Source organism: Podospora pseudoanserina, chromosome 3 (assembly GCF_035222485.1).
Source record: "Podospora pseudoanserina strain CBS 124.78 chromosome 3, whole genome shotgun sequence".
In the NCBI taxonomy this organism is placed as follows: Eukaryota; Fungi; Ascomycota; class Sordariomycetes; order Sordariales; family Podosporaceae; genus Podospora; species Podospora pseudoanserina.
This window is the reverse complement of record NC_085922.1, coordinates 2,676,070-2,703,463: the sequence shown is the minus strand read 5'-3', so window position 1 is coordinate 2,703,463 and position 27,394 is coordinate 2,676,070. Positions and strand designations below refer to the sequence as shown.

The 27,394-nt window shown below is 53.2% G+C and overlaps 10 protein-coding genes across 10 annotated transcripts; 4 read left to right on the top strand and 6 right to left on the bottom strand.

Moving 5' to 3' along the window:
* Window positions 1-296: 296 nt before the first annotated feature.
* QC764_0055380 (uncharacterized protein) lies at window positions 297-719 on the bottom strand (the record flags this gene model as incomplete). The annotated part of the gene is made up of 2 exons (XM_062940462.1): window positions 297-484; window positions 707-719. The coding sequence occupies 2 exons, from the start codon at window positions 717-719 to the stop codon at window positions 297-299; spliced, it is 201 nt and encodes a 66-aa protein (XP_062801921.1).
* A 106-nt stretch (window positions 720-825) lies between these two features.
* Window positions 826-5,952, top strand: QC764_307720 (uncharacterized protein). The gene is made up of 2 exons (XM_062945881.1): window positions 826-4,214; window positions 4,269-5,952. Exons 1-2 carry the CDS (start codon window positions 2,284-2,286, stop codon window positions 5,458-5,460), a joined length of 3,123 nt encoding a protein of 1,040 aa, XP_062801920.1. The 5' UTR covers window positions 826-2,283; the 3' UTR covers window positions 5,461-5,952.
* A 949-nt stretch (window positions 5,953-6,901) lies between these two features.
* On the top strand, window positions 6,902-10,764 carry QC764_307710 (uncharacterized protein). Its single transcript, XM_062945880.1, has 3 exons — window positions 6,902-7,682; window positions 7,819-10,299; window positions 10,363-10,764. Exons 1-3 carry the CDS (start codon window positions 7,515-7,517, stop codon window positions 10,426-10,428), a joined length of 2,715 nt encoding a protein of 904 aa, XP_062801919.1. The 5' UTR covers window positions 6,902-7,514; the 3' UTR covers window positions 10,429-10,764.
* Window positions 10,765-10,820: 56 nt separating this feature from the next.
* QC764_0055350 (uncharacterized protein) lies at window positions 10,821-11,594 on the bottom strand (the record flags this gene model as incomplete). Its single annotated transcript, XM_062940461.1, has 1 exon — window positions 10,821-11,594. One exon carries the CDS (start codon window positions 11,592-11,594, stop codon window positions 10,821-10,823), a length of 774 nt encoding a protein of 257 aa, XP_062801918.1.
* Window positions 11,595-12,655: 1,061 nt separating this feature from the next.
* On the top strand, window positions 12,656-15,281 carry LSC2 (succinate--CoA ligase beta chain). Its single transcript, XM_062945879.1, has 5 exons — window positions 12,656-12,897; window positions 12,986-13,078; window positions 13,163-14,312; window positions 14,372-14,821; window positions 14,878-15,281. The coding sequence occupies exons 1-4, from the start codon at window positions 12,844-12,846 to the stop codon at window positions 14,413-14,415; spliced, it is 1,341 nt and encodes a 446-aa protein (XP_062801917.1). The 5' UTR covers window positions 12,656-12,843; the 3' UTR covers window positions 14,416-14,821; window positions 14,878-15,281.
* A 1,933-nt stretch (window positions 15,282-17,214) lies between these two features.
* On the bottom strand, window positions 17,215-19,290 carry ypt1 (ras GTPase). Its single transcript, XM_062945878.1, has 7 exons — window positions 19,244-19,290; window positions 19,113-19,170; window positions 18,836-19,021; window positions 18,537-18,660; window positions 18,433-18,480; window positions 18,141-18,368; window positions 17,215-18,037 (listed from the first exon to the last, which is right to left on the bottom strand). Exons 3-7 carry the CDS (start codon window positions 18,844-18,846, stop codon window positions 17,837-17,839), a joined length of 612 nt encoding a protein of 203 aa, XP_062801916.1. The 5' UTR covers window positions 18,847-19,021; window positions 19,113-19,170; window positions 19,244-19,290; the 3' UTR covers window positions 17,215-17,836.
* A 669-nt stretch (window positions 19,291-19,959) lies between these two features.
* On the top strand, window positions 19,960-20,903 carry QC764_307685 (uncharacterized protein; the record flags this gene model as incomplete). Its single annotated transcript, XM_062945877.1, has 2 exons — window positions 19,960-20,251; window positions 20,320-20,903. The coding sequence occupies 2 exons, from the start codon at window positions 19,960-19,962 to the stop codon at window positions 20,901-20,903; spliced, it is 876 nt and encodes a 291-aa protein (XP_062801915.1).
* A 494-nt stretch (window positions 20,904-21,397) lies between these two features.
* QC764_307680 (uncharacterized protein) lies at window positions 21,398-22,159 on the bottom strand (the record flags this gene model as incomplete). Its single annotated transcript, XM_062945876.1, has 1 exon — window positions 21,398-22,159. The coding sequence occupies one exon, from the start codon at window positions 22,157-22,159 to the stop codon at window positions 21,398-21,400; it is 762 nt and encodes a 253-aa protein (XP_062801914.1).
* A 3,086-nt stretch (window positions 22,160-25,245) lies between these two features.
* QC764_0055300 (uncharacterized protein) lies at window positions 25,246-25,588 on the bottom strand (the record flags this gene model as incomplete). Its single annotated transcript, XM_062940460.1, has 2 exons — window positions 25,246-25,395; window positions 25,472-25,588. 2 exons carry the CDS (start codon window positions 25,586-25,588, stop codon window positions 25,246-25,248), a joined length of 267 nt encoding a protein of 88 aa, XP_062801913.1.
* A 557-nt stretch (window positions 25,589-26,145) lies between these two features.
* On the bottom strand, window positions 26,146-26,967 carry QC764_307670 (uncharacterized protein; the record flags this gene model as incomplete). Its single annotated transcript, XM_062945875.1, has 1 exon — window positions 26,146-26,967. One exon carries the CDS (start codon window positions 26,965-26,967, stop codon window positions 26,146-26,148), a length of 822 nt encoding a protein of 273 aa, XP_062801912.1.
* Window positions 26,968-27,394: the final 427 nt, after the last annotated feature.

The window sequence follows — 27,394 nt, the reverse complement described above, 5'->3', positions numbered from 1 at the left end:
TTGCCAGCTATATTTCCCCGGAAATGGCCGAAAACCATGATTATTGACGCCACTTCAGGTGTATGAATGTATGTCTTGGAGCACTTGCATTCATCAGCAGGTTGTAGAGAATGGACATCGGCCGAGTCAAAGGAAGCTGGCTGGCTGAAGCAGATGAAGTTGCATTAGACGTAGCCCCCGAGCCTTGCCGGCAGTTGGTACGGCGTAGAGAGACTAGAGCCATCAACAGCACCTCCGGAAAAAAGCAAGGATAACAGGGTGTCAGAAAAATAAATTGCCGTTTGTCACCAGAAGAGTCATGTCTGGAGGAACATCTTGGGTACCGTGGGACGAGGACTGAGTGTTGTTGACAACCCAAATCTGTCGAACGATTGGCGAACCACTGGGAGATCAAAGCTGGGAGGAGAAGGGGTTGGACAGCGGTACGTCACTATTTTTACACGGGATGGAGGGCCCATCCCCGGATCGGGATTGCCCAGAAGCGCTATCTCACGGTGGGTCAGCCCTGCCTGACTGGACAAAATATTGGGCGGGGGAGAATGGCTGATGATCATGGCACCTTTGTCTACCCTGTACAAGGAACCAAGTAGGCCTCTCGGTCAATCAAGAGGTCTTCAAGTATCTTGAGGGGAGAGTGATGCCTGTATCTCAAAGTGTGCCAATTGTTCTTGGAGTGTAGCTATGAGGTGTTATGTATCTGGCTTACTTTGCTGTGCCATTGTTTTGTGGAAGAATATCCGTCACACACACTATGGAACCCTCCGCTTTTTTAGTCAAATCCCTGCATGGAACTAGCCTTGTTTCTTCTCATGTCAGACACTTCATCAACATCGGTTCACACATCGGTTCACCCAAGACACCCACCCATTCTCGCAGCATGTGGTGATTGCTTGCATATTGTGTAAACTGAGCTGATCTTGCCCCCTTTTTCTTTCTGTCTGACCAAGCTACCTACATGCAGCAGCCTCCGCAGCAGCAAGTATGATGGTGGCGTGGCATTGTCTCTCACTTCACTCACAACGACATATTCCTCCTCCCACAAACGCTGTTCCTGGTGATAAAAGTTGAGGGTTGGTGTGCGCACACTAGGCAGGTCTGCAAGAGGCGCTTACGGAGACCCCTCCTCCCAACAAGGTTTGAATCCCTCACACAACATTGCTAAAGGTGTTTCGAAGTCATGTTGGCACCCGGCTGAAGGTCCGAAGGCCGGAAGAGACGTTGTTCTTCGTTTATGCTCCTCGGCATGAGGGTCGAGGAGGGGAAAAAAAAAGGGTGGTACTTTGTCCGGACCACCGTATGTGGTGCAATGGAAGCGAAGCATCCAAGAGGGAGAGAAGGCCAGAAAGAAAAAAAAAATACCTCAGTAGTTACGGAGAACGGAGAGATGTGTCTGTCAGATTTGACTGATACCCAAAGTTGATCCTTCCCAGCTTCCATTGGTGTTGGTTTGTTGTTAACATCCTGCTATTATGGATATTAGCTTCACCGAACCCGGTCCATGACTGGTTGGACTGATGGGTAAATACTCAAGTTTATTTGTTCCCTTCCTCTGTTATTTTTTTCAAGCCCGTTTCCATCCCACACCACTTGGGAGCAAGCCCCTCCTCCTGATGCTTCTATTTTGGCCGCCGTTTGCAAGGCGCAACCAAGTGGCACTGGTGCTTCCAGGCTGGCAAACCCCCAAAAATTCTAGAAAAAAATAATAAGCCTCCGTTTCAATTCACTAGGAAGCTGGGGAAAAACCAGGACTAGGACGCTACGGTTAAACCGGTGGTGTTACCCACACGAGTGAGTGAGCGATTCTGGATACCCGCATCCACTTCATTCAGAGTCTGGCCCGCCCTTGTCTTCTGTCTGTCTGCTCTGCGACTTGGCCCATTTGCGACCCAATTCTTTTTTTTTTCTATCTCGAGGAAGCCACCCCCTCCTGTTCTCGTCCTCCTTTACTTTTTACATCGCTTTATTTCCTCAGGTGCATTTGCAATGCCCGAGCCTGGTCTCTCTTGATTTTCTTCTTCACAAGCCACCGGCTGTCTAAGCGACATCATTGTTGGTTGTTGCGCGCACAGCAGGTATAAACCAACCCTTACGACTTACGAGCATTTCTTTTCGCTTTCTCTTTCTTCTCTGATTGCCAGGCCAACGACGGGAGAACATACCTGGTACTTCCTTGGAGACGGGCCGAGCATGCTTTATGGCCGGGTCGTTGCTGCCATCACCCTTCAGACGACAAGATCCCACGGCGAATAATTCAGAGAAAATATTCTCGACGACGACAACAACATGGCAGAATCGACAGGCTCGCCAGAGCTAAACGGCTGTCTGGTGGCATTGGAAGGTCCAGCAAGACTGGTAGCGACCCAGCTGCGCCTCCTGCCCACCTCACCTCACATCCTCATCCTCCCCGCCCTCCAACACTACCTCGGCAACATCAACAAAGACGACTACCCTGACGCCACCCAGCTCATCCACAGGGTCCATGTCGCCGCCCAAAAACGACATGCCGAAGCCCAAGAGTTCCTGCAGCAATCCACACCCGAGGAAGGGCGCATCGTGTTCACACACGGGGGCACAGTCGGAGCTCACGCGCTATGTCTCTCGGCGATCAGCAAGCAACAAACCAGCGGCAACGTCGAGGAGGCAGATCTGGTGTTCTGCCAACTGGCTAGCAAAGGTGCTGCTCACCTTGCTAGGGAAGCCTCACGCCGTTGCGCCAAGAACCACGGTCCTTCGGTAGCGGCCTTGGAGAAAGTCAAGGTTGTTGCTGCTAGCCCGAGATCTGCCGGTCTAGTGCCGCGACCGTTGCGTCTCAGGAATGCCACGCCATCGTTGCCAAAGGAGACTGTGCTTGTCCAGCAGACAGAACGCCACAGCCCGTTTGAGGACCCTGTGATCAGGGCGATGAGGGCGGCGGATTTGCTGGATAGGGAAACGGCTTTTTTGCAGCCGGCGGGTGGTATCAATGAGGTTGATATGACGGTCAGGATTGTGGAGATCAGGAAGAGGAAGGTTGTGAGGAGGAGCATGAGCTTGTCGGTGGTGGACTCTGTCGCGGGGAGTGTAGTGCTGGGGGGATCTAAGGGGTCGTCGTCGTCAGCGGCTTCGAGTGAGGGGCGCGATAACAAGAACGGGCTTATTACGTTGCCTTGCTCATCTTCTTGCGGAAAGACATTGGCATCAGGCACCCGACGAACGCCTCTGAGGATTGAGATTCCGTCGCCTCTTATTAGGTGGACTGGAATCAGGGAGGAGCCGCCGCTCCCCCTTGCTGAGGGGGACCAATCCGACCCGTCGTTTTCTTCTCGAGGGTGTCGTGTTGAAAATGAGAGGCCACGGTCGGCAGATGACAAGCTGGCGTTTGAAAATAACTTGACGAGCCTTGGGAGGCATTTGGGGGTGGACCGCGATGATGACAACATGGGAGGTTACCACCGCTTGGGCTTGTTTGAGCAGTGGGGCCGAGGTCACAACGCCAATCTCACCACCGAGCCACCACCGTCCGATCACGAGAGCACCGCCGCCGCCGCCGCGACCGAGACCGACAAAACATTTGAACCGGTGCTGCCGCTGAGGGAGGATTTGGTAATCCATCTTTCTACACCCCAATCGGACGAATCGCTGGATTTGGTATTTCAGGGCTTTCAGAGAGGCGATTATACGGATAGGATGCCGGTTCGGACCACCGCCGCCTTTGACTCGGGGGTTTTGGAGAAGGGGTATGATAATACGAGGAGGATGCTGGAGAGTTTGAGCCCGGGGGCTTTTGCGGAGGCGGCGGGTGATGGGAGGAAGCAGAGTTGGGTTAATGGTGGGTTGGTTCATGGGTTGCCAACGCCGGGGCATTCGCCGACGCCTTCGGAGGCGAGGCCGGTGAGTGCGCTTGAGGGGGGTCAGCAGTTTTGGAGTTTGCCGGTTGGGGAGGAGACGTCGGTTGTGACGCAGAATTCGCTGAGGTCGATTCTTACTTCACAGTGCGCGCAGACGCGGACGGGGCGGCGGCAGCCGAGGTCGTTGGGGGATGGGTCGGTGACGGATAGCATTTGGGACGAGCTTTCTGTGGTGAGCCGGTATGTGAGGAAGGGCAAGGTTGACATGATGTTGGGAGTGGGTGGCGAGGTTGGGGTGAGCAAGGCTCGACTTGATGAGGTGGTTCAACTACTTGAGAAGCTCGGTTGCAAAGATGGTGTTTCTAGGACTGGGCGCGTGAGCCTGAGGTACGGCTCCCCCAACTTCTAACCCGTCATCTATCAGTTGCTAACCCTACATAGAGACCTCATCGGCGCCGCAATGCAAGCCTACACCGCCCAACCACTCTCCAAGCAAACCCAAGCAAACCCCTTTTCAGACCGAGCAGTCCTCGCGGCCTTGATAATCCCCTACATCGAACGCTACCTCTGCTCCCGCCCTCAAGTCCGGTTCCTCCTCATCGAATACCCCTCCGAACACCTCGAAACTATCCTCGCAGTCCAAAAACTCATGGGGAACGAAATCATGAGAATAGCCGGCGTCATCAACGGGGACGCCTCGGCGCTCAACCGACCCTTCTCCCCACCGCCCAGCATTGAAGTCTACAAATCCTCCACTGCGCCCATGTCACAAGAGGACTTTGGGAGCATACTCGAAGCACTGCTCGGCTCCCCATCATTCACCCAGGCGGATTACATCCTCCCTTCTGTAGCCAGCGAGGCGGACACGGCCACGTTTCTTGCGTCGGTGCAGAAGCAGCTGGTGTCGGTGTCGGATTTTTACACGCCACCCAAAACGCCGATCAGCGAGGTTGCGAGACCGAGGGAAGGGACGGGGACAAGGAAGCAGGTTTATCCGGCGTTGATCATCAAGGCGGCAAGGACGCAGACGACGGAGGAGTATCAGCAGCAGGGGGAAAAGGTGAGGCATCATTCTATTGCCAGCTCGGGGTTGGACACGCCGCCTGCGTCGCCGGCGGAATCGTTTTGTCCTAGTGGGTTGCGGCCGCCGGTTTTTAGGGATTCGGCGGCGCTGTCGCGGGGGGCGATGTCGCCGAGGGATATGACGCCCGGGTCGAGAATTGTGACTCCCACGCCGAGGAACATGACGCCGATCTCGAGAAATGTGACGCCTGTGACGATGCAGAGCCCGCATCCGTTGACGGCGCAGAAGCAGATGGAGCGGGGTGGTGGGTGGGGGAGGCCGAGGGGGCAGGCGGTTCATCTTGGGGGGCAAGGCTCAACAGGTAGGCCGTATGGGTTTTCTACGGGGACGGCGTCTTCCCAGAGTTTGAGCCATAATGGTGGGAATAACAACCGGTTGAGACAGGTGGCTACGCTGAGTCACCTGCCAGTTACGTCGTCGTATGATGAGGAGGATTACGGGGAGTTGGATGAGGAGGAGAGGAGGTTGATGCCTATGTATGGGAGGCGGAGGGGGAGTGGTGGTGGGGGGGATGGGAAGAAGGCGCTGAAGTGGTTGGGGTTGGCTTGATATTTTTATTTTTGTTTGTTTCTGGGTATGGGTAGGAAGGGGGGAATGCATAGCGACTGGGTTTCTTTTGTGATCTTTTTTTCCGGGCGTTATTTGGTTAAAGGTGATCGGATGGGTAGATGGTCGTTGGGCTTGAGAAGGGAAAGGGGTGATACCACGAGCTTTTTTCTTTTTGACTTTTTAGATTGTGAGGGTGTGAGGGTTCCAACAGGACTGGACTGGACACATCACAGAGGAGGTGATGAGATGCGAGTTGGACAGCTGGATCTGGGTGGCCTGTAGAGGGTACTACTGTATTGCATACTACTAATAGAGAAGGAGAAGGTGGTGAAGGGTGACTTTCATCCAGAATTACAATGTTTGTTTTGTCCCTTGTTTTTCATGTTCAACATGGTTTTCTGTTTCATAGGGTTGAACCCAGACATATCTGCGATTGATGAAGCTCTTGAGCTTTGAGACTCCAGAAATCAAAAATATATATATATTTAGAACATCGTGGGGATTCCCTGGTTTTATCTGTGCATTGCCCTGTCAATATCGCAAAGTTTTATTTCCTTTTTTTTTCCGTCCTAATTAACGCTGCGGAGACGATACATACATATATCCTCGCAAGGCAGATTTGTGTGAGATTTCAGTTAATGCGAACTGAATGTTTTACCAAATCTCGGGTCATCCGGGGGTGGAATTTGCTCTCGCTTCTTTTTCCTACATGACGTGAATGGAGTCATGTTGAATGAGGTAACGTTGGACTAGTTTCGCATTATGGTAGTTTGCAGCTGTCAAAACTGTTTGCTTTGCTGTTCTGTTGGTGGACGACGTCTGCAACAGAAGCCGGTTGGAACATTCTGATTCGAGGTAAGGAAGAAAAGATCGGACGATGCAGCTCCGCCTGTGAGGGTGATCTGCACCGGGAGAGGCGTTGGAACGGTTGGCGATCCTGTGGAAGGACAGAAGAACTGGAAACGAGCAGCCCCCAACCAAAAGAGGAAAGGGCTGAAACGATGAAACGAAACGTTCGGAAGGGGTGGAGGTGAGGTGGTGTGTGACTTCGGCGGTACCGTGGCCTATGAGGTGGTGAGGGGGATGGCGGAGGTATCGCCAAGGTAGCGCTTATCCCTAGCTGCGTTCTTTGGGGTGATACTTGTTCTTGAAGACATGGACAGATGTGAAGACGAGGGAGGGTACGGAGTATATACGGTTTGATAAGGAGGAGAATGAATAGACTGTGCAATAGGTTCTTTGTTGTTAGTTGCCTGTAGGTGTTGGATATGCAGCAGTGTGGTACGTACGGATGACGGATGACTGAGCCAAGAAGGAATTGGAACAGCTGTCACGTCGAGGTATGGGAACCGTGTTTAATGGCGTGGGTGTCGATTAAACGCGAGAAATGCCATTTATTAGACAATTACCACAAGATGACCAAGGTGTGGAGGTTGAAGTTCTGAAGCTGTGGTCAGCTCGTGAGCAGTGCCCCCCGTTGGTTAATGTCAAGGAGATCGCCTGTTGAGAGGGGCCCGGCAATCCTGTGCTGGTGCTGCTCGCCCCCCATGCCCCTCCACAGCTGGCAACCTAGGCCCCCGTTTTAGCGGAAACCTCGATTGGAAATAAGGGGCTCCGTCCGGGCAGGCGCAAACGAAGCGCTTCATTCCAAAAAAACCACCTGAACACTTTTCCTGATCTTACTCCAGCAGAGAGAGAGGGAGAGAGAATCCATACAGTTTTTTTTCTTTTTTCTTTTTTTGCTCTCCTGTTACGACGACGTCTTTTTCTCTTTTTGACGAAGGACACCTCAACCAACGGTTTTCCCTCTTGACACGAGACACTGCAACAACGATTACCCAAATCATCCACCCCGGCGCTCGCCATCTAGAAAGTCGATTCCATACGGATATCCACCCCCTTTTTTTGTTCATGGCCACAAAGCTGCGCGCGTGAGCAAACTACGACAGCATCATTCCGACCTCGTTTCGCCGCCTATTATAGAACGTGATACGACAACGCCGGTGAAGGGTGACGGGAACAAGGAGAGGGTTGCGCCGGCGGTAAAGGTCACCATGTCGACAGCCATCGAGGAGACGATCAAGTCTCCTGTCGTGGAGGAGAGGGAGGAGCTGCAACAAACGCCGCTTTCTCCCGTAGCGGATCAAGAAACGGTCCAAACCCCAAAAGCACCACCACAGCAGGAGCAGAGGCCGCCATCAAGGGACTCGGACAAGGACACGGTACGTCGACTTTTTCGCCTGCTGACGGGAGCTGGCTGGTCTTGCATGGACCACCCCAAATCTCCTCCTGCCATCTCCCGATGACACCGTCACACAACCTCAATGTCGTACTAATCATTTGTTTTTTTGCAACGAGCAGGACACCTTTGAAGATGCCGTCGAGTCGGGCGAGACAGGTTCGGTCCGGTCGTTGACCAAGCGACAACCGTCCGTGGTCACGCCCCTCGTCGTGGAGGAGGAAACTGAGTCCGACTACGAGGAGCCTCAGTCCCCAGTTGCTCCCGCTCGGCAATCTGTGCTCACTGTCGATGGGCCCGCCGATGTGGTCGAAAAGCCGGAATCCCCTACGCCGAGCGACCACAGAATATCGCGCCGTTTCTCCCGTGTCTCTGAAGCTTCTGCCGGCTCTCTCGACAACGTGAACCTAGACGACGATTCAACTCCAACGGCCGCCACCCAACTAGCCAAAATTGCCGCTTCCGTCCCCGCTGCTGCGGCACCAGCGGTAGCTCAGGAGGTTCCCGTCCCGACCAGCCCCGAACCTGCCATCGCAGAGAAGCCCGCCCCTGCCCCGGAAAAGGCTCACACTGCCAAAACTATGTCTTTTAGCAGCATCAGCATGCCCTGGGATACTCGGTCAAAGAGTCCCCCGGCTGCGCCGCCCTCGCCAAATCCTCCTTCGACTGCTGCTCCCGCGCCGACTGGTCGGAAGTTCAACAGCCCCTTTTCATGGCTTTCGAGAAGCTCGACCAAGGTTGAGGCACCTGTGCCACCAGCACCTTCCCCGAGGAGGAATACGGCTAGCTCGGTCGCCACCATGACGAGCAATCCGGAAATGATGCTGAGCAAGCTGGACGAGGATGACGAGACAAGGGCGATCGGGTCGAGGAACAGCTTGAAGGATCGGTTCAAGGCGCTGCGGATGAGGGAAGAGGCTGGGATTCCTGGTATGAATGGGGACGAGGAGAAGCAAGGTGATGAGGACGGCGATGCTGATACTATTTCGATCCCGAAACCACCGCCCTCGCCGCTGCCGCAAAGCCCGAACCGGAATCTGGCTCCGGGCACTGTCTCGGGTGTCAATGCCGGGCCTTCTGCCATGGCCGACACGCCGGTTGATTGGGATCTTTGGCAGGCCGTTGTCTATGAGGGTCCTGCGGCGGTGGCCCGGACGAGTGCCGAGGAGCTGAATAAGGCGATTGCTACCGGCATTCCGAGCGCCATCCGCGGTGTTATTTGGCAGGTGCTGGCTCAGAGCAAGAACGAAGAGCTCGAGATAGTATATCGGGAACTTGTTGCTAGGGGCACTGACAAGGAGATTAATGGCACCGCCAACGGGAGCACCAAGGACTCGGCCTCGTCTGCCTCGTCGGTCAACTCCGAGGCTGGCTCTACCGGTGGTTCTTCGCCTACCGATAAGGAGACTGACTCTATCAAATCCGCCGCCGCTGCTGCCGAGCGCAAGAAGAAGGATAAGGAAGATCTTGCTCAGCTTCAGAAGCTGGAAAAGGTCATCAGGAGGGATCTGGGTGCTCGAACAAGCTACTCCAAGTACGCTGCCGCCCAAGGGCTCCAGGAAGGCCTGTTTGGCGTGTGCAAGGCGTATGCGCTGTTTGACGAGCAGGTTGGGTACGCGCAGGGCATGAACTTTTTGATCATGCCGCTGCTCTTCAACATGGCCGAGGAGGAGGCCTTTTGCCTGTTGGTCAGGCTGATGAATCACTACCAGCTGCGGGATCTGTTTGTGGCGGACATGCCGGGGCTGCACCTGAGGCTGTTCCAGTTTGAGAGGCTGCTGGAGGATCTGGAGCCGGCGCTGTACTGCCACTTGCGGAGGAGGGGGATCACGCCGCACTTGTATGCCACGCAGTGGTTCTTGACGCTGTTTGCGTACCGCTTCCCGCTGCAGCTGGTGTTGAGGATTTATGACTTGATCCTCTCGGAGGGGCTGAGCGCGATCTTGAGGTTTGGCATTGTGCTCATGCAAAAGAACGCGGCGGCACTGCTGGGAATCACGGACATGAGCGCCCTGACGACGTTTTTGAAGGACAGGCTGTTTGATTTTTATATTGATGCCACCCCGTCGACGAATTCGATTTTGGAGAATGGGTTCTTTGGGAGCAGCAGCAGCAGTCTGGACAAGGAGGTTTACCGGGCGGATCAGCTGGTCAGGGATGCGTGCGAGGTGAAGATTACGCCCGAGGTGCTGCAGGCTTACAAGGTGGAGTGGGAGGAGAAGACGAGGGCGGAGAAGGAGAGGGAGCAGGAGCTGGAGGGGTTGAGGTCGGCGAATGCGAGTTATGCGAGCAGGGTGAGGCGGTTGGAGGAGAGGATCGAGGCTCATGATCGGGAGCAGGCGGAGCTGGCGACGGATTTGGTCAAGACCAAGGTGGAGAATGAGGAGTTGAAGGATGAGAATGAAAGCTTGAGGGGGCAGGTGAAGGAGTTGAGGATTGTGATTGAGAAGCAGCCCGAGGAGCTGGAGCAGGCGTGGGAGTTGGAACGGGGGGATTTGATGAAGAGGAATGAGAAGGTGCACGAGGAGAATGAGAGGTTGGAGAAGGAGTTGAAGGACTTGGAGGAGGAGCTGGTGGCTACCAAGGTGCAGTATGCTGAGGTGTGTTGTTGCCTTTTACTATCCACTATCGATGACTGATGATGCTAACGTCTTTGTGACTAGGTCAATTCTCAACATGAGACACTCAAGCAAAAGTGGAAGGAGTTGAAGAAGCAGTTTGATAACTAAGCATGGCATTTGGCTTCGAGGAGGGGGGGGGATATATGTATTAAGGGTGTAACTCAAAAACACGTTTACATTGTGTGAAGGGATCAAGGAAAGGGGGGCATATTCGAGGGGTTAGGGGGTCTGGTTACCAAAGAACTAAATAACATAGCAAAGGCGGGTTATTATGCATAGTAGTTGTCAAGTGGGTGGATGGAGTTTTTTCTTTTATCATCCAACGGCTTGCAGCAGAGCAGCATAGAACTGATGGCTGCGGCCTGAATGGGACAATATCAGCAATTGTAGCTTGGTTAATCTGGTGCTTTTGCAGCGGTCAAGTATGAACTACAACAACTGGTCAAGCTCCGTTCTCAAGGCAGCTTGGTACAACAGCACATTAGACATCGAGTAATAACTCAGTCCTCCTCCTCATCCCCCTCCACAGCAGCCCCATCTCCATCACCACCCCCCTCTGTCCTAGATGCCTTTCTCTTCTTTTTCTCATTCTTCTTTTTCCTCTTCCTTTTCTTCTCTCCGTCCTCCCCGTCCACCTTTTCTTTTCCATTTATCGTCGGTGGTGTTACCTCCTCCTCTTTTTCGTCATTCCCAAGCACATCCTCCGTCTGAACATCTCCTTCTACACTCTCCTCCTTCCCCTCCACAGCCGCAGCTGAAATACCCTTTTCTTCACCGGTACTGACAGGCTTAGGCTCCTCAACCCTGACCTTCTTCTTCCTCCTCCCTGCCGGTTCCGGCTCCGCTACCCTCCCCCTCTTTGTCTTGCGTCCCAGCCCCCCCCTCCCGACCTCATCCTCGGACTCGCTCTCTTCCTTCTTGCGCTTTGCTTCCTCTTTTTGTCGCAAGGCGTTTTTCCCCAGGAGTTTTTTCTTGAGGTCGTCGGTTGCGAGCTGTTGGGCTGTGGGGAGGGGTTTGGATGAGGAGAAGCCGATGCCTTGATTTGGTGGGGGGATGTAAGATAGGTCCGAATCGGTGTTGCTTTGGGGAGGGGGTTGGTGGCGGGAGGTGGAGGAGAGTGAGGACTTGGTTGTGGGAGCTTTGCGGTGGTGGGAGATGGAAGAGAGGATGGAGGAGTGAGATTTTGAGATGGAGAGGGAGAGGGTGTTGAGGAGGGAGGTATATTTGTCTTTGGGGAGTTTTGGGTCTTGAGGGGGGGGTTCTGCTTGGGACATGGTGATGAGTTTTGGGGGTGTTTGGGGGGAGAGAAGAAGGGGTGAATGTGGATTTGTCGATGAGGTTGGTGACAGTGAGGTTGGCGATGGTGAGATGGTGGATGTGAGATGGTGGATGTGAGATGGTGGATGTGAGATGATGGATGTGAATATGCGATTGACGAAAGCTCATCAAGGTGTTCAAGGTGAGCTGTTATCGGAAATTATTTTTGGCTTATCGCTGGGGAGGGTTTGATTGGTGGTGGGGTGGAAGGTGGGATTAAGGCGGGCTGCGGTAGGTGCATAGCCTTGCGAGGATTGCAGTGGTTGGAGCTATGGATATGCAGGTATTGAATTTATAGATGGTTTTCTCCAGGATACATTCTCAGTGGGAATAGACTGTTCTTTTCCAGGTATGTTGAGAAGCCTATTTCACATCACTGCTGACCCTGTAAATAGAGCACATCAAAACTAAATTGGAGCCTCATGATGACTTGCGGCTAAAGCCTCACCCTGCCTTCAATATCTGTTTTCACCCGGCTCTCATGTGACGTGAAAACCGAAATGGTTTGACAAGGGAAACTAGTATGATCCTTGGTGGCAGATCATGGGAATGAAACCGGGATTCTCAAATGCCATGATTCAGTACCGGCGTCCATCGCTCTCCACGGGGAAAGTGACAGGTGTGGGGAGCTTCCATCTGGTCCGGGGACCGTTCTTCAAGTTCAGGGCGCTGATGTCATTGGTTATGGTTCATCTCATAGCTTTCCGGTATGGGAAGGTCTCGTCTGTATACCGCACCGCGATGCTCGCGAGTGGTTTGGGATATCAACTGCAGGCAAATCAATGCCTTACGAGATAGCATACCTATTTATATATCGAAGCGGCGGAAGTCGACTCCCGCCTCGCGTCTCCGTACGCCGAAAATCTAGATCGGGCACGGGCCGGCCACAGCGGGTCTGGCAGGTGTCGGCTCAACCTCTCGGCAGCTCAGGCGGCGGTCAGCAGCCAGCCATTGGTTCGGTTATTCCCGGACCTATCGCAGACCAAGTGCAGCTCCCAGCAACCTGTTCTTGGCTGCCCAGCCCGCCGTCTGTTGGTTGGCTCTGCCCCCCTTGGAGCGTCATTTCGAAAAGTGAATACAGGGTCCCCAAATTGACCAACGTCGACTTTTATCATCGACATAAACCCATCACAACGCTTCGCTGCCTTTCCGACCGAAGCACATCTCCCCTCCTCCTCCTCCTCCACACACCCACAACCACACATCATGTTCAGACTCGGTCGCAACCGCGCATTGGCCTCGGCCTTTGCTGCCCCCAAGGTATGTCGTTGCGCCAAATAGATCCAGCAGCGCAAACGGTGAAGACGGTGAACCTGAAACTAATCTGTCTCTGCCCGCTTCTTCACAGACTTCCCCCGCCCCCAGACTTCCTAGCTTCGCTCAACAACAAAGGAGAGCGCTCAGCATCCACGAATACATCTCGGCCGACCTCCTCAAACAGGTGAGACATAGCAAAGAGTGGACCCCTCGAATTGGTCCCTCATCGCAGGAGAGAAGAATCATCCCGCTGATCTCGGTCGAATAGTATGGCATCGATGTCCCCAAGGGCGCCGTCGCCAAGTCTGCCGCCGAGGCTGAGGCTGTCGCGAAGTCGATCGGCAGCGACGACATGGTCATCAAGGCCCAGGTCCTCGCCGGTGGTCGTGGCAAGGGTACCTTTGATAACGGCCTGAAGGGCGGTGTTCGTGTCATCTACTCCCCCACCGAGGCCAAGATGTTCGCCGAGCAGATGATCGGTCACAAGCTCATCACCAAGCAGACCGGTGCTCAGGGCCGTCTCTGCAACTCCGTCTACATCTGCGAGCGCAAGTTCGCCCGCCGCGAGTTCTACCTCGCCGTCCTCATGGACCGTGGCTCCCAGGGCCCCGTCATCGTGTCCTCGTCGCAGGGCGGCATGGACATTGAGGGTGTCGCCAAGGAGAACCCCGATGCTATCAACACCACCTACATCGACATCAACGTCGGTGTAACGGACGAGATGGCCCGCGACATCGCCGTCAAGCTCGGCTTCAGCGAGCAGTGCGTTGATGATGCCGTCAAGACCATCCAGAACCTCTACAAGATCTTCCTCGAGAAGGACGCCACCCAGATCGAGATCAACCCCCTCTCCGAGACCTCGGACCACAAGGTCATGTGCATGGACGCCAAGTTCAACTTTGACGACAACGCCGAGTTCCGCCAGAAGGAGGCCTTCGAGTGGCGCGACACCACCCAGGAGGACGCCGATGAGGTGCGCGCCGCCGAGTCCGGCCTCAACTTCATCAAGCTCGACGGTGACATCGGCTGCCTTGTCAACGGCGCCGGCCTTGCCATGGCCACCATGGATATCATCAAGCTCAATGGCGGCCAGCCCGCCAACTTCCTCGACGTCGGTGGTGGTGCTACCCCCGCCGCCATCAAGGAGGCTTTCGAGCTCATCACCAGCGACCCCAAGGTCACTGCCATTTTCGTCAACATCTTTGGCGGTATCGTCCGCTGCGACGCCATTGCTCACGGTCTGATCAACACTGTCAAGTCGCTCGACCTCAAGATCCCCATCATTGCCCGTCTGCAGGGTACCAACATGGAGGAGGCCCACCGTCTGATCAACGACTCGGGCATGAAGATTTTCTCTATCGATGACTTGCAGAACGCTGCCGAGAAGGCGGTGCAGCTCAGCAAGGTTGTCAAGATGGGTATGTTTCTCTTGCTCTTTGAATTTGCCAAAACATCAGCTGACATGTTGGTTTTACAGCTCGTGACATCGATGTCGGCGTTGAGTTCACTCTTGGTATCTAAAGTATGTATATATCTTAAACACTAGGCGGTTCCTAGCTCGGTTCCTAAAGGGTTGATTCAAATAGACTGGATGGGAATGGAAAGGGGGGTCGACGGTTGGTTTTCAAGGGGGACCAGGCCACACTTGTATTTTGTTGTTCGTCTTTTTTTGCAAAGTATGTGTTAACCACACCATTTTGTGTTCAGAGCGTTCTCTTTTTTTTTTTTTGAGGGAGTGGGAGAAGAAGTGGTAATTTGCATGACCTGCTTTTGCACATTGGGTTGGGGAGGGGGCAAAGGGGGGTTTGGTGTGGAAGGGAATGGCATAGAGTTACCTACAAATGGTATTTTTCGTCGTCGTTCATTTTTGGTTGTGTACATATGCTGTTGAGTGATGCCTGTGTGACTGGGGTGGGAATGATTGGATGTAAGGCATGCCATGTCTTTGGAGGGGGGGCATAGCTGATGTTATATGATCTACAGATAACGACCAACAGACATGCCACATTTTCCCATCTGACACTGGGGGGGGGATCTTTTTTGCCATCTCAATTTGAGAGAATTCGGTCTAGATCTTTCTGCTGATTTGGATACTACCAACGAGACATCGATATTAACTGCGGCCGAGGCGCTTCACAGGACCCGGGGACGTGGGATGCCAATGGGTCGAGAGCGCTCTAGAATCCGGGGTAAATTGGTAAAAGGACTCCCCTCACTTGAGGAAAGACGGGGCGGTTTTGTCCATCTCGTTGGGATGAGGGGGCTGGTGGTTGAGGTGAAAATGCGGGGAAAATAAAAACTTGGGGTAACTTTCTTGTTCAAGGTAGGATGGTGAGATTTCTTGGGTTTGGGGGCTTTTCGTCAGGCCATTCACCGCTGGACCGGTCGGGCGGAATGGTGAGTTCCAAGCTTTTGAAGGGGGTTTTGGTGTTGTAAATTCACGCAAGAGGTTGAAGGGGGTTGATGTTCACGATGGCGGAGATGGTGAATTTGATGGTGTTGTAGATAGAAATGATGATATCGATAAGATAACTAGGACTTATGTAACAAATCTTACTGTGGATTTGATACCAGCTTCGATATATAACAAGACTTGTCATTGGGTACTGATGGGTGACTGATAGGTAACTGCTGTGGCTAGATGTGGATGGGGTGGGTGGTGGGTGTTAGTCGAATGACTTTGCCTTTCTTGGCGAGAAGTCCAAAGATGCGGGCGACACTCGGGATGTCGCCTGATGGAGGAAGGTTGGTTTGGAGTTGGGTTGGGCGGGATTTGATTTGGGGTGGGCTGCATGTGCTTGGACACACACACACACACATACACACACACGCACGGCTGGACCTGCATGGGATGAATTCTGTCCTCTTGTATATCTTCCCCTCATGTCCCTCCCTTCTTTTTCGGAGTTCGGTTTCTCTTTTCTCTTCGACATTCGGGAAAAAGTGGCAAAGGGCTTCATCACTTACACGGACTTGTTATCCACCTCGAGATCCAGTGCGCCAAGAGGAAGACAGGGACTGGTGTTAGTCACGGATGCACCTACAACCCTGGAGGTGTTAGTCACTGTGCCACGTTTAACCCTTGGCCTGAGCGCAGGACTCATCTTTTCAGGTCTTTTCGAAGATCTATATAACTTGGGCGAAATCGTCTTATTTGTTGTTTTATCCTTCCATTATACGCTTCTCAGACTATCAGAAAGTCTCTCAAAGTTTCAAGAACACCAAGAACACCGTTCCTCAACACCACACCACACCTTCACCACCCACTCCTCACTCAAGGAAGATACAAGGAACACAAACTCAAAAATGAGCTGCCCCTGCTCCCGCTGCTTCAACGGCCTAGGCCACCACTACTCCCCACCACAAATCCAGCCCCAACAACAACAACAACCAAGATCACCCTACGGCAGCACCAGCAGCTCCCTCCTCAACAAGCTCAAGAGGAAGACGAGCATCTCCAGCATAGCCTCGAGCACACCACTCCTCAGCAGTTCATCCCAGAAGTGAGAGTGGCCATGGTCAACAATTGACAGAATGAGACCACAGCATGCACCGGGTCATGAAATGGAAAGCAACCGGTCACCACAAATGAACCACTTCACACTGGCTTCCGTCAGATACACACAGAAAAAACACCGCTCGTAAATTATACCACACCACAAACACCACACTTATATCAAGGGAAAGGAGCCCAAAGAACCAACAACACAAAAAGTAAACAACAACCACCAAACACGACATCTACACCTTGTTAGGGTTGCAGGCGAAGACGCAGAAGAAGGCGACAACCAAGCAACGACATGATCTGCCACGTGGAGCAAGAGAGAGAGAGAGAGGGAGGGAGAGAGAGAGAGAACAGACAGGAAGCGATACCCAAAAAGCAGGAGCGAGGTGTTTCCTTTTGCTTACTTTTCTGGAATTTCATGAAGCGTTTTGGGTACAGTTTGGAACTGGTTTATGAAGATATGATTTTGGACGCATTGTCGCTGGAGGATTTGCGAATGTTTATCAAGAAGGAGTTCTTCCATTTTTTAAGGAGTTTATATAGTAGCGTTTCTCTAGGGTTCAGTTGGTATCCAAGAAGTCTTTGAACTGTATTCGTAAATGCAGTATGGAGTGTTTCGTTCCAGTGAGCATTTGGTTAGAAGCCTAAAACCGGTGACGATTATTCTTCTTGTGTACCGATTTCCTCATCGTCTTTACTGTTCTTCAATCTTCTCAAAGCTCGTCATCGGTTGAAAGAGCACGACACGAGTATTGCATCTCATAAGCCGCAGGAGCAAAACAATACCTGCGGTCACATTCACACACACACACAAATTACATGGATAAGCCAGAGTTCCGTATTACTTAGACAAAACCTAGCCATGTAATGAACCCTTGTTATGCCCAAACTCAAATCAACAAAACACAGACACAGACAGGACCTGACGCACATAAAAAGAGCTGTAGTAGGTAGTAGCAATGCCAGAAACACGACATCAAAGGAAATTAAAAGAAAAAAAGGCCCAACCGCAAACCTCCCTATTCAGTACTGTTCCTGTTTGGGTCCGCCCACCCCTTTCCCGTTCTGCTGTGCGCCTTCTGGGCCGTGCCAAAGAGTTATTAACCCTCCTTGTGGTATGTCCTTTGCCATTTTCATGCTGGCGTTCTCCTCTGCGGCTGTCTAGGAGTCATATCTGAAGTCCAGCCAAAAAGAGCCGCGTAGCTTCCCATGGCGAATTCCAAACCACTTCCTAAGAAGCGTAACTTGCCCAACCAACAACAGCCCGGCGTAGATTCCACACGGAGTAGGTAGACAGACAGACAGACAGACAGAAAACCTTCCCTCACACACGGCTCCCGCAGATCTAACCATATCCGGCCCATCCGATGCAAGAAAACCGTCCCAACGCCCCAGAAACAACAACGGCGCACAACGCTAAGGAGACAAAATTATCGTTTAGCAGCAGCCACCGGACTGGTTGTTGGAGACACCCTGTCCAGGCGACACGTTGACGTTCGCCTTGGTGTTGTTGGTGGCAATGCTGCTGCCCATGCGCTCCTTGATCTGGCGAGCCATGGTCAAGAAAGCCTGCTCGACGTTGCTGGCGTTCTTTGCTGATGTCTCGAGGAATGGGATGCCCAAGCTGTCGGCAAATTCCTACAAAACGCCACGGGTCAGCACGATGCACACCTTGTTGCTGCGGGGGCCAACGGTCCCGAGGCATGTGATCCCGACAGTTGCGGGGAAATGTGAGCCTTACCTTTGCGACTTGGTAATCAACCACCTTCTTATCCGCCATATCGCTCTTGTTGCCAACCAGGAGCTTGTTAACGCCCTCGGTGGCGTACCTGTCGATTTCTTGGAGCCATTGCTTCACGTTGTTGAAGCTGTCCATATCGGTAACATCGTAGACGACGCAGATGCCGTGCGCGCCACGGTAGTATGAGGATGTGATTGTGCGGAAGCGTTCTTGGCCGGCAGTATCCCACTGTAACTTTCGAGTTAGCCGGTGCTGCTGTTGCCCATCTTTCTCTTTCGGGCCGGGGGCATACAATCTGGAGCTTCACGGTCTTCCCGTCGAGTTCGATCGTCCGGATTTTCTGCATACGGGTTAGCCGCTGCTGGTGGGGTTTCGGTTGTTTTTGGGAACGCATACGAAGTCAACGCCGATCGTGGAGATGTAGGACTCGGTGTAGGTGTCGTCGGCGAACCGCAAGAGCAAGCAAGACTTTCCGACACCGGAGTCTCCGATGAGGAGGAGCTTGAAGAGATAGTCGTATCTGGTGTGACGTTAGAAGAGGCTGTACGCAAGGGACTGGCCGTAGAACTGCAGGGGCGTGGCCAGTAAGACAGTCGTGGGAGAGACACTCTGACAGAGGCGGTGGTTAGCAGGCAAACAAAGCGACAAGAGGGCGGCAGACGGCAGGGGTTGGTGGCTTGGGCTCAACTCACTACTCGGGATTCATGGTGGGCAGCGGTGATAGCGATGGGTGGATATCAGGATGAGGAGTCGGCTCGACGGTGGTGGCGGTGGTAATGGTGATGATGGAGGGGCTCGGGGTACGGTTCGCGCCGACAACAGTTGAGAGAAGGTTGATGATGTGTAGAAGGCAGCAGGTCGGTCGGCGTCTCTTGGAAAGGCTGCGTCAGGGCGTCAGAACAACTGGGGGTGGACCCAGCTTGATTGGACCGCTGGAGACAAAACGCAGGGGCCTACTAGGGGGCGGCTCACGTGATGCTTATCGGCTGGGCGGTGTACTCGACACCACTGTATCATGCGTACCTATCAACTGTTGATCGCGAGCAAAGACGGCGGAATGAGCAAGGCGATGAGCAAGACGAGGAGGTGTTGGTGGAACGAACATAAACTGGGGGCTTGTATCTTTTCAAATAAATATTTTCTGGAAGAAAGTTACAGTTTTGTGCCACCGTCAAGTGGGCTGTCTTTCTGGGCTGTCTCTAATTAACTCTTAGACAGCAGGATCTTCCCAGATGGTAGCCGCCTGACTGATATCGTCATCAGCTGCCAGAACCCAAAATATTCCGCCCGGTCAGGAGTTGCTCTTTTTTCTATGGTTTCCAGCGCATCTTTACCGGGCTTGCCGTCGACTGACTTTCCACATGGCCAGCGGGACGAGATGCTGGCTTCTTGGGGCGTGCCGTTGTATGTCTTGGATGGCACCATCAGTGCGTTTGAGCCACATCACAAAGCACACAAGCCATTCTGTTCTGCCTCTGCATAGATGTGATACAGAGGCCAAAGAGCGTCCTGTGAGACTTCCATGATTCCAATTTATTTCTTAAGGTCTACAAAAAGATTATCTCTCAGACATGACATGTTGCATCTCTCACTTATCGTCTTATCCGAGAGCCCCGCTCCGAGCACAGCGCCAGGACCACATGGCAATGGAGTGTAGCGCCGACAGCCGTTCATCGCCAGCGCCGCAAAAGAAATTCGGACACTGACATCATTCCGACAAGCACCACCATCCCGGCACAATCCGTCTTCTATACTTTACGCCGCCAGCAGCACTCACCGATCGAGGACTATAATATCACTCTGCCGTATCCAACCGTCAATGTCTACACCATCAAGAGCTCGAGCTCTGCGATCAACATGCGCATCAACACCATGGACAGCTCCCGCAGCTCCCACAACCGGTAGACAGCTCCAGCAACCCTCAACCTCACCACCACAATCACAACCACAACCACCATCCCACCTACCACACCAATCTCGCCCCCTTTCAACAACAGTACCGGCCCAACCCGCAATAAACTTCCACTCCCACCCCCCGCTATCCTTTCCCTCCTCCGCAGACCCGGACCAAAAACCCCCAGACAAAGACCGCAAAGTCAAGCTCGGCAAAAGTGAGCCGCTTCCCCCTTCCTCTCCCCCTTTTGTTCCCCCAGTTCATACTAACATTGTCCCCTCCCAGCCCTAAGAACCCTCCAATCCCACCTCCCCACCATCCTCCTCTCCCCCCTCCCCCAAGAAATCCTCTCCCCCTCCATAACCTTGCACCTCTTCCCCTCCACCCACCCCCACCTCCCCGCCGTCTCAGGCCGAATCTCCTACATCGCCGCCCTCTTGTCGTCACCAATAGCATGGAACCGCCTCCCCCTCGTCGGCAACGTCCGCTTGGAAATCCTTTCCGAACGAATGATCAAAGACCCTCACTACTCCTCCCCCGCGTTCCGACAGACGAGACCGAAGGATGCTTTTGGGGAGCAGCTGATTGTTAGGTGGAGGACCACGGGGGGGAAGCAAAAGTTGGGAAAGGCAAAGGGGGAGAAGAATGGGTGGTTGCCTTGGGAGAAAGATGACGGAGGGAAGCAAGGGGGAGTAGACACGGAATATAAAGCCCCAGTGGGGACGGCGCAGGGGGTGGGTAGTGGCAAAGAGTTTACCGGGTTGTTTATTTTTGATTTTGACACGGAGGGGAGGATAATCAGTCATACTATCGAGCATGTTGAGCAGGGGGGGGGGAGGGGGGGGGGGGGGCTAAGGTGGTGGGGTTGACGGATTGGTTGTTGGGGGTTTAGAGGGGGGGACGGGGGGCCTTGTCCTGCTTTTTGGGGAATAGGGGGTTGTTTTGAGGGGTGGGAAGGGGAGGTGATACTGGGGAAGCAAGTGTGTGATTATGAGTTTCATGTCTATGCTTATGAATGAATGGGCGGGGTGTATTTATGGTTATTATACATCAGGCGTAACAAGAGGGGGGTAGGTGCTGGCAAGCGGTTATGTGAGCATTGGGAAAGGGGCTGGTGGGAGTTGGAGGCAGATGTAAAATATGATACCACCCTCCTCTGTGTATTTTACGAGATCAAAGTCAAAGTTGCAAACATAAGGCAAAAACAAAATGCATTCAACTGTCAAAGCCAAAATGCGACTACAAAACAAGGATATGTTGGACATCCTCTCTTTCACTCATCCAAAGAAAAACAAAAGAAACAACAAGCCGTGTTAAAACAAGCCTGTCCCCCCGTCCCTCATTTTCTTCCCATCCCCCCAACCTAAGCCCTCGTATCACCCCCCATCTCCCCGCTCAGCTCCCGTGACGTCGTTCCCCTGGCCCTCAACCCCTCAGCCTCAATCTCGATCCCGTTTCCGTTGGCATAACCCCCGTTCAAAACCTTCTTCACCCCATTGATTTTCTTTTCCTCCCCCTTGCCGGCAGCACCACCCTTAGCAGCCAAGTACCCGTCCAAAGCCCGCTCGGCAGCCCTGACAACCTCCCTCAGCGCCTTTGCGGTCTCATCATCTTGTCCCCCCTTTGTCCCGTTCATCCCCAGCAGCTCCCTAATATGCGCGTTGAGAAACACACCCTCCAGCTGCTCAGGCTTCATATCCCTCGCGCCGCTGATCCGTCCTTTACAGCTGCTGCTTCCACAGAAGCAGTCGAACGGCTGGGCCATGGCGTATTCAGTCGAGGGGTAGAAGAAGGTGAGTTCCTCCCCGACTTTGAGCCCTTTTGGTCCGGCCATGACGACGAGGTTGGTGGTGTCGAAGATGAGGGAGGGGTCGCACGAGTGGTTGATGTAGAGGAGGTCAGAGTTGAGGTTGAGGTGGGAGTTGATCCCGCACTGGACGGTAGCATAGGTTGGGGAGGGGGCGGGGGTGCAGGGGGGGAAGTCTAGCTTGGCGAAGAGGCCGAAGGGGGGGAGGGTGATGAGGGAGAGGGATCTGGTTGTGAAGGAGGTGTCGTCGGTGGCGTAGATGACTTGTTGGATGGTGGGGTGGGAGGGTTGGGGCCAGTGGGGGGTCACGTGGGACATTTTGGCTGTGGTGAGGGCGGGAAGGTTGGTGATGGGTGGTGGTGTGGTGTTGATGCTCCAACAGATGGATGTTTGGGGTAAACAAAAAGTTCAAGAAACTATCTTGAAAAACAAAGAGAGGAAAAGAGAAAAAGAAAACGCAACAGCAAACCGAGATAGTACTCTCCCCTTTTAGTACAACGCCAACGGTCAACCGGCAGTCAAACCCACTCTTTGTCTCCTCACCACATCCCACTACCGTATCCAACCAACACAGTCGGTCGTTGCTCGGCTTAGAGGAGGCAACACCCCCCTCTCCTCTCTCCCCATCCCATCCCCCATGGCCGGGATGATGGTAGCCAGGTGTCCACCTCAAGCATACTTTACCAAGGCAACAACCCATCAAGCGAGAGACGCAACATGAAAAAAAAAAGCATATGACAGAGCCGCCCTTGTTACTCGCGGCGCGCGCGATTTCTCATCCTTCACCACCACCACCACCATCACCTACCATCATCATGATATGTCAGGTATCACCATCTCTTCTTACCTCATCATTGGAATTGCCCCTCTATCATACACCTATCAATTGATCCAATATGAACCCCTCCTCCCTCTGTCGTCAATCTCCCCCATAACCCCCATAACACTGAACATACACCTGCTCTGGCCAAGAAAAATCCGATCGCGATATGCCCAACACCAACCAAAACCAGCCTACCAAGAGCCTCAGCATACATAAGGGCGGGGTTGCGTTGTTTTTTCTTCATATCCTTGCACTATTCCCACTTCATGACCCCCAAAAAGAAAGGCGGGGTTTCCTTCGGCTTCCCGGCATTCAACTCACCCTTGTCCACCACCAAAGGTACGGTAACGAATACCGCGGGGAAGAAGAAGAACAATGAAGAAGAAAAAAACTTGCCATCTTACAAACCCACCCCATCCGCAATGAGAGTACGCGGATGCGAGTTTCAACCTATGAGGAACGGCCGGGTTTCCCAATGTGGCACTTGTGTGTTCCAACTCCCTCCCCCCTTCTTGCTTGTGCCTGTTTTGTGGTTACCATGAAAATCCCTGTCAGTCATTTCATGCACGCCATAGATGCGCTTAAACCTTTCAGCAATGCCCTGTGTACCAAGACCAATCGCGTTTCCAAATCCCCTCCTCTCCTCTCCATACCATGGGGGTTGGGGTTGGCCTTCCCCCATAATAAGTGGTATATTGATATGTATAGAATCGGGGTAGCGAATATAACGTCATGGCGCCAGGGGAAACAATGAGGCTTCTTTGTCCCACTATCTTCGGCGTGGGGGAGGGCTGGTAAATAAAAACTGAATAAGATATCTACCACCCGCCCAAGATGTTCTTGTTGTTGTTGTTGTTGTTGGATACAGGCCGCCTCTTAAAATAGGTGAATGATTCGAACGGGAAAGATTCTAGAAGAGAACTTTCCCCCCGAGAAAGGACTGGAGAAGGGTAAAAAGCGGGGCCGGCTGAACGGTGTTAGTGTCAACGTTTTAGCGGGGTTGATCCCCCTAATATCTCGCTAGGGCAGACTGTAACAGACATGTCGAATGCTTGACCTTTCCTCCAACGCGCTCCGGATCTGCAGAGACAGGTGACAGAGAGACGAGTTTGGAGGTGCAATATGCCAGGGCACGAGAGGGACGTTGGTGAGGTTTGGAGTGTGATATCTGACTTGTCACTAGAGAAAAGTGATAACAATTGGGGGTCAGCCATCAGCCTCGATTCCCCCCTACCCCCCCAGCAGGTCTTGATGATCTGAGAAAATTCCAGACGATGTCAACACCAGCAAGCCCGAGGTTGACGGGGCTGATATCAGATTCTCGTAGAAAAAAAAAAGAAAAAAGAAATGGCCGCACGTGGCTCTCACGGACTCTGTATGAAACATAACATCCATCCATGTGGGGGACAGGGGGCTCAACCCGTCCTGAATGGTACCGAGGAGCTTCAGGACACGGGAGAGAGACAGAACCTCGCAAGCCACCGTCATGCTCCACCGTCTGTAAGAAGCAAGTCATTCCTGCAGAGAGCAGCCCATCCCGCTGTGCATCGGCGGGTACGGTCAATGATCGATGGCGCAGAGAAAAGAACGGACTGCGTGGCATCAGACTCGGTACTGCGCGGTGTCTTAGGGGCTCCCCCCCTCCCCCTCCCCCATAGAGCGGGTCGCCCGTCACAGTGTCCCACCTGTCAAAGGACTTGAGATGCCGGGTTGGGTTGCCAGATATCCCACCTTTTTACCATTTATTTTTTACGCTGCTTGCCTGTTTGGTCGACCCGGACTTGTGTCAACTGTGGGTCGGTTCGCTGAGCATTATCGTGGATATTATCGTGTCCTCGTGTCCTGGCTGTTTAACCAGAATGTCACTTGGAAAATGGGACCTATGGCCGCATACGCTGCGGGCAGCTTTCGAATCCACTCTAGAGCCACCAGAACTACATGCTCTTCCGCTTGGAAACATGCCGTCGGTCCGTTTCTCGTAAACAGCCATGCTGCCCTGTTGTTTCCAAAACCGCCAGACGGCTGGAGCGGCCGCCCTGCAGGACATAGTCCGTAGTCGAGGACAGACGCTAGGAGACAGGCGAAGCATGTATAGCGGGGAACGTCTCGATGGCGTGGGCTTGATAGAGATCCATAGCGTCACCGGAGTGGGTTGCGGCTTAAACGTGCGGCCTTAACACGCCCTTTAATCTCTGGGATGCCAGACCACCACGTTCCCGCGACCTGTCACCTGGACAGCTTTGCATAGATTTCGACCCCTGCTTGGGATGATCAAGATTCCGGTTCAGTCCAAGGATGAGGGTGTTCCGCAATCATCAGATTGTGAGTTTATTATCCGTGCGCTGCTGCCGGGCACCATGTACTGCCCCCCATCATCGAGCAGTCGAATCAGCCGGGCTCCTGAGAGAGCCTGGCAGACGAGTCACCACGCAACCCTGTCCATCAACCCGCGTCCGAGTGGGATGCCACATGCAGTGCTGGAGGCCTTTCGATAGGAGCAGTGGGCTGGTCTCACTATCGGGGGCCCATGGCCAAGGTGGAACTGTATCTCTCGCCCTCCCCTCAAGGGAGGAGTCTTCGCTCAGGCCTCTTTTGAGAAAGGCAAGTGTGTGGGGGACATCGGGTCCTCGCAGTGCTTAAAGAGGAGCTGATCACCAGGTGTCTTCCAGTCGACCTGCTCAGCATTCTTCATCCTCTTCAACCTCTTCAGACGCCGAGATCCGAAGCGAAGCTAAACAACCAGTCCCTAAGGTTCCTATTAGAACACTACCACCGTCAAAACATAGCACGGAGGGACCGGAACCAACCTTCACCAATACGCCGTATCCAGCGATAGCCAATCCGGAGCTTCCCAAGGTATGTTGCATGAAATGCAGAGCGGGGTGCCACAGGGCTAATGTCAACCTCTTCCACAGATGGCGCATTTACTTCCTGCATCCTCCTTCGTTTGCCAGGGCAAGCCTCAACCTCCTCCCGCTCCTACACCTCCCACTCCCAATCCTCCAGAGCCTCCTTACTAAATCCGAGGGCAACCAAGCTTGGGATAACGACGATAAGGAAACGGCCTTGCAGATATGGGTCGATCGAAACGACAGATCCCCTTGATCGACCGCGGGTCGGCCCGTGTGGCGCAACCTCGGCAAATATGGAAACGAACATGACGCGAGGGATTTAAAGAGCCTCTATCTGCTACCTCGGCACTTCGGGGCTGGCTGAAAGGGCGTGAGAACATGAGTGGGACCATGGGTTTCTCTTGGGAAGCGGGTTTGTAACAAGTATAACGATGGCTGTTCGGTATTGAGGCTGGTGAAGAAATGAAACACGAGAGAAAGGCGGCGACTTCACATGCATTACCTGGGAGGCAAAGCACTGGTTTCAGGTGGAACGCTGTTTGAAGCATTCATAGCATTAGCAAGCGAGATTATGCATTCCCTATGCCAACCCTTCCTCGTGAAGCCCGTATCCAACCACCTGGCTTCTGCTACCTGTTCTCGTTGATGAACGAAGCGAGACCATCCTCGGCGATCATGAGGATTTGCATGTTGGCCAGAGACTCGTTGACGCAGGTGGTGCCGTTTAGGAAAGCACACCAGAGCTTCTGGACAACGTTGTCAAGAGTGGGCAGTCTCAAGTGGCGCGTCTCTGTGTCTTCAGTCGTGGTGGTGATGAGGAGACGTTGAGCAGCAGGGCAACGGTCGATGATGTGAAACAAAGTGCCAAAGATGGAATCGGACTCGTAGAGGCTGAGATGTAGCTCCTCAAAGGCACAGGCAATGTGCTTTATGCGGGCGGTGTCCTCTTTGCGAAAGAAGTGAGACATGGGCGAGCTGAAGCCAAACTCATCGTAAGGTTCGAGCTCGCCAAGTAGGAGCAAAGCATCCAGGTTGAAGTTGAACCAAACACGAGCGTCACCCTGTGCGGGCAACACACTCGTTTCTGGGGCGGCCAATCTCGGCGGAATCTTCCAGGCAAAGGTGAGCTCGTAGTGGCGGAGAGCAAGAGCGCGAGATTCGCGGTTTACATGAAGCAAGACCGGGATGGAGCGTGTCGTTGAACGCTTGGCCATTTGGGCGTGTTTCTGGGTCTTGCACCGGTTGTCCACACATGCTGCCAGAACGATCCTCGGTTGGATCAAGACTTCCCAGATAGATAGTCGGATTTCTGGCGGAAGATCACCAAAGCAGGTGAAAATCTGGGTTGGTTGTTGTTTGGAAATCCCCTCATCCAGGCCATCGTGGACAACTTGAAACTCGAGCCGGAGCCGGGTCTTTTCCTCGCCCCGGTTATACCACAATAGAGACATGTTTGCTGTTGAAAGAAGGGCTAGAAAAAATGATCAATATCCAAAAATGAGATGTAGTTTGCAGTTTGTGAAAATCGGAAACAAACGCCACGGAGCTTAATGGTTCGATGAGATTGAGATGGCAGGTGGCTAACGGTGTTTGGCAAAGCTCACAGTTAGGCAACCATCGTGTAAGCCGCGCTCTTTACAGTGGTGGCTGTTTTTTCCCTAACACCGGGAACATGCCCAGACCGTTGACAAAGCTTAATCGGTAATATTTAATCTTATCAGATTGCTAACAGCAGACCGTTTGTTTACTTAACAAGCCAACGGTGGGAGATAAATCTCAGATAAATCTCAGATAAATCTCAGATAAACCTTATCGTCTGCATATGCCCTTTTGATATCTATTCAGAGCGACCTAAGTCAGGGTATTTGATGGTTGGAC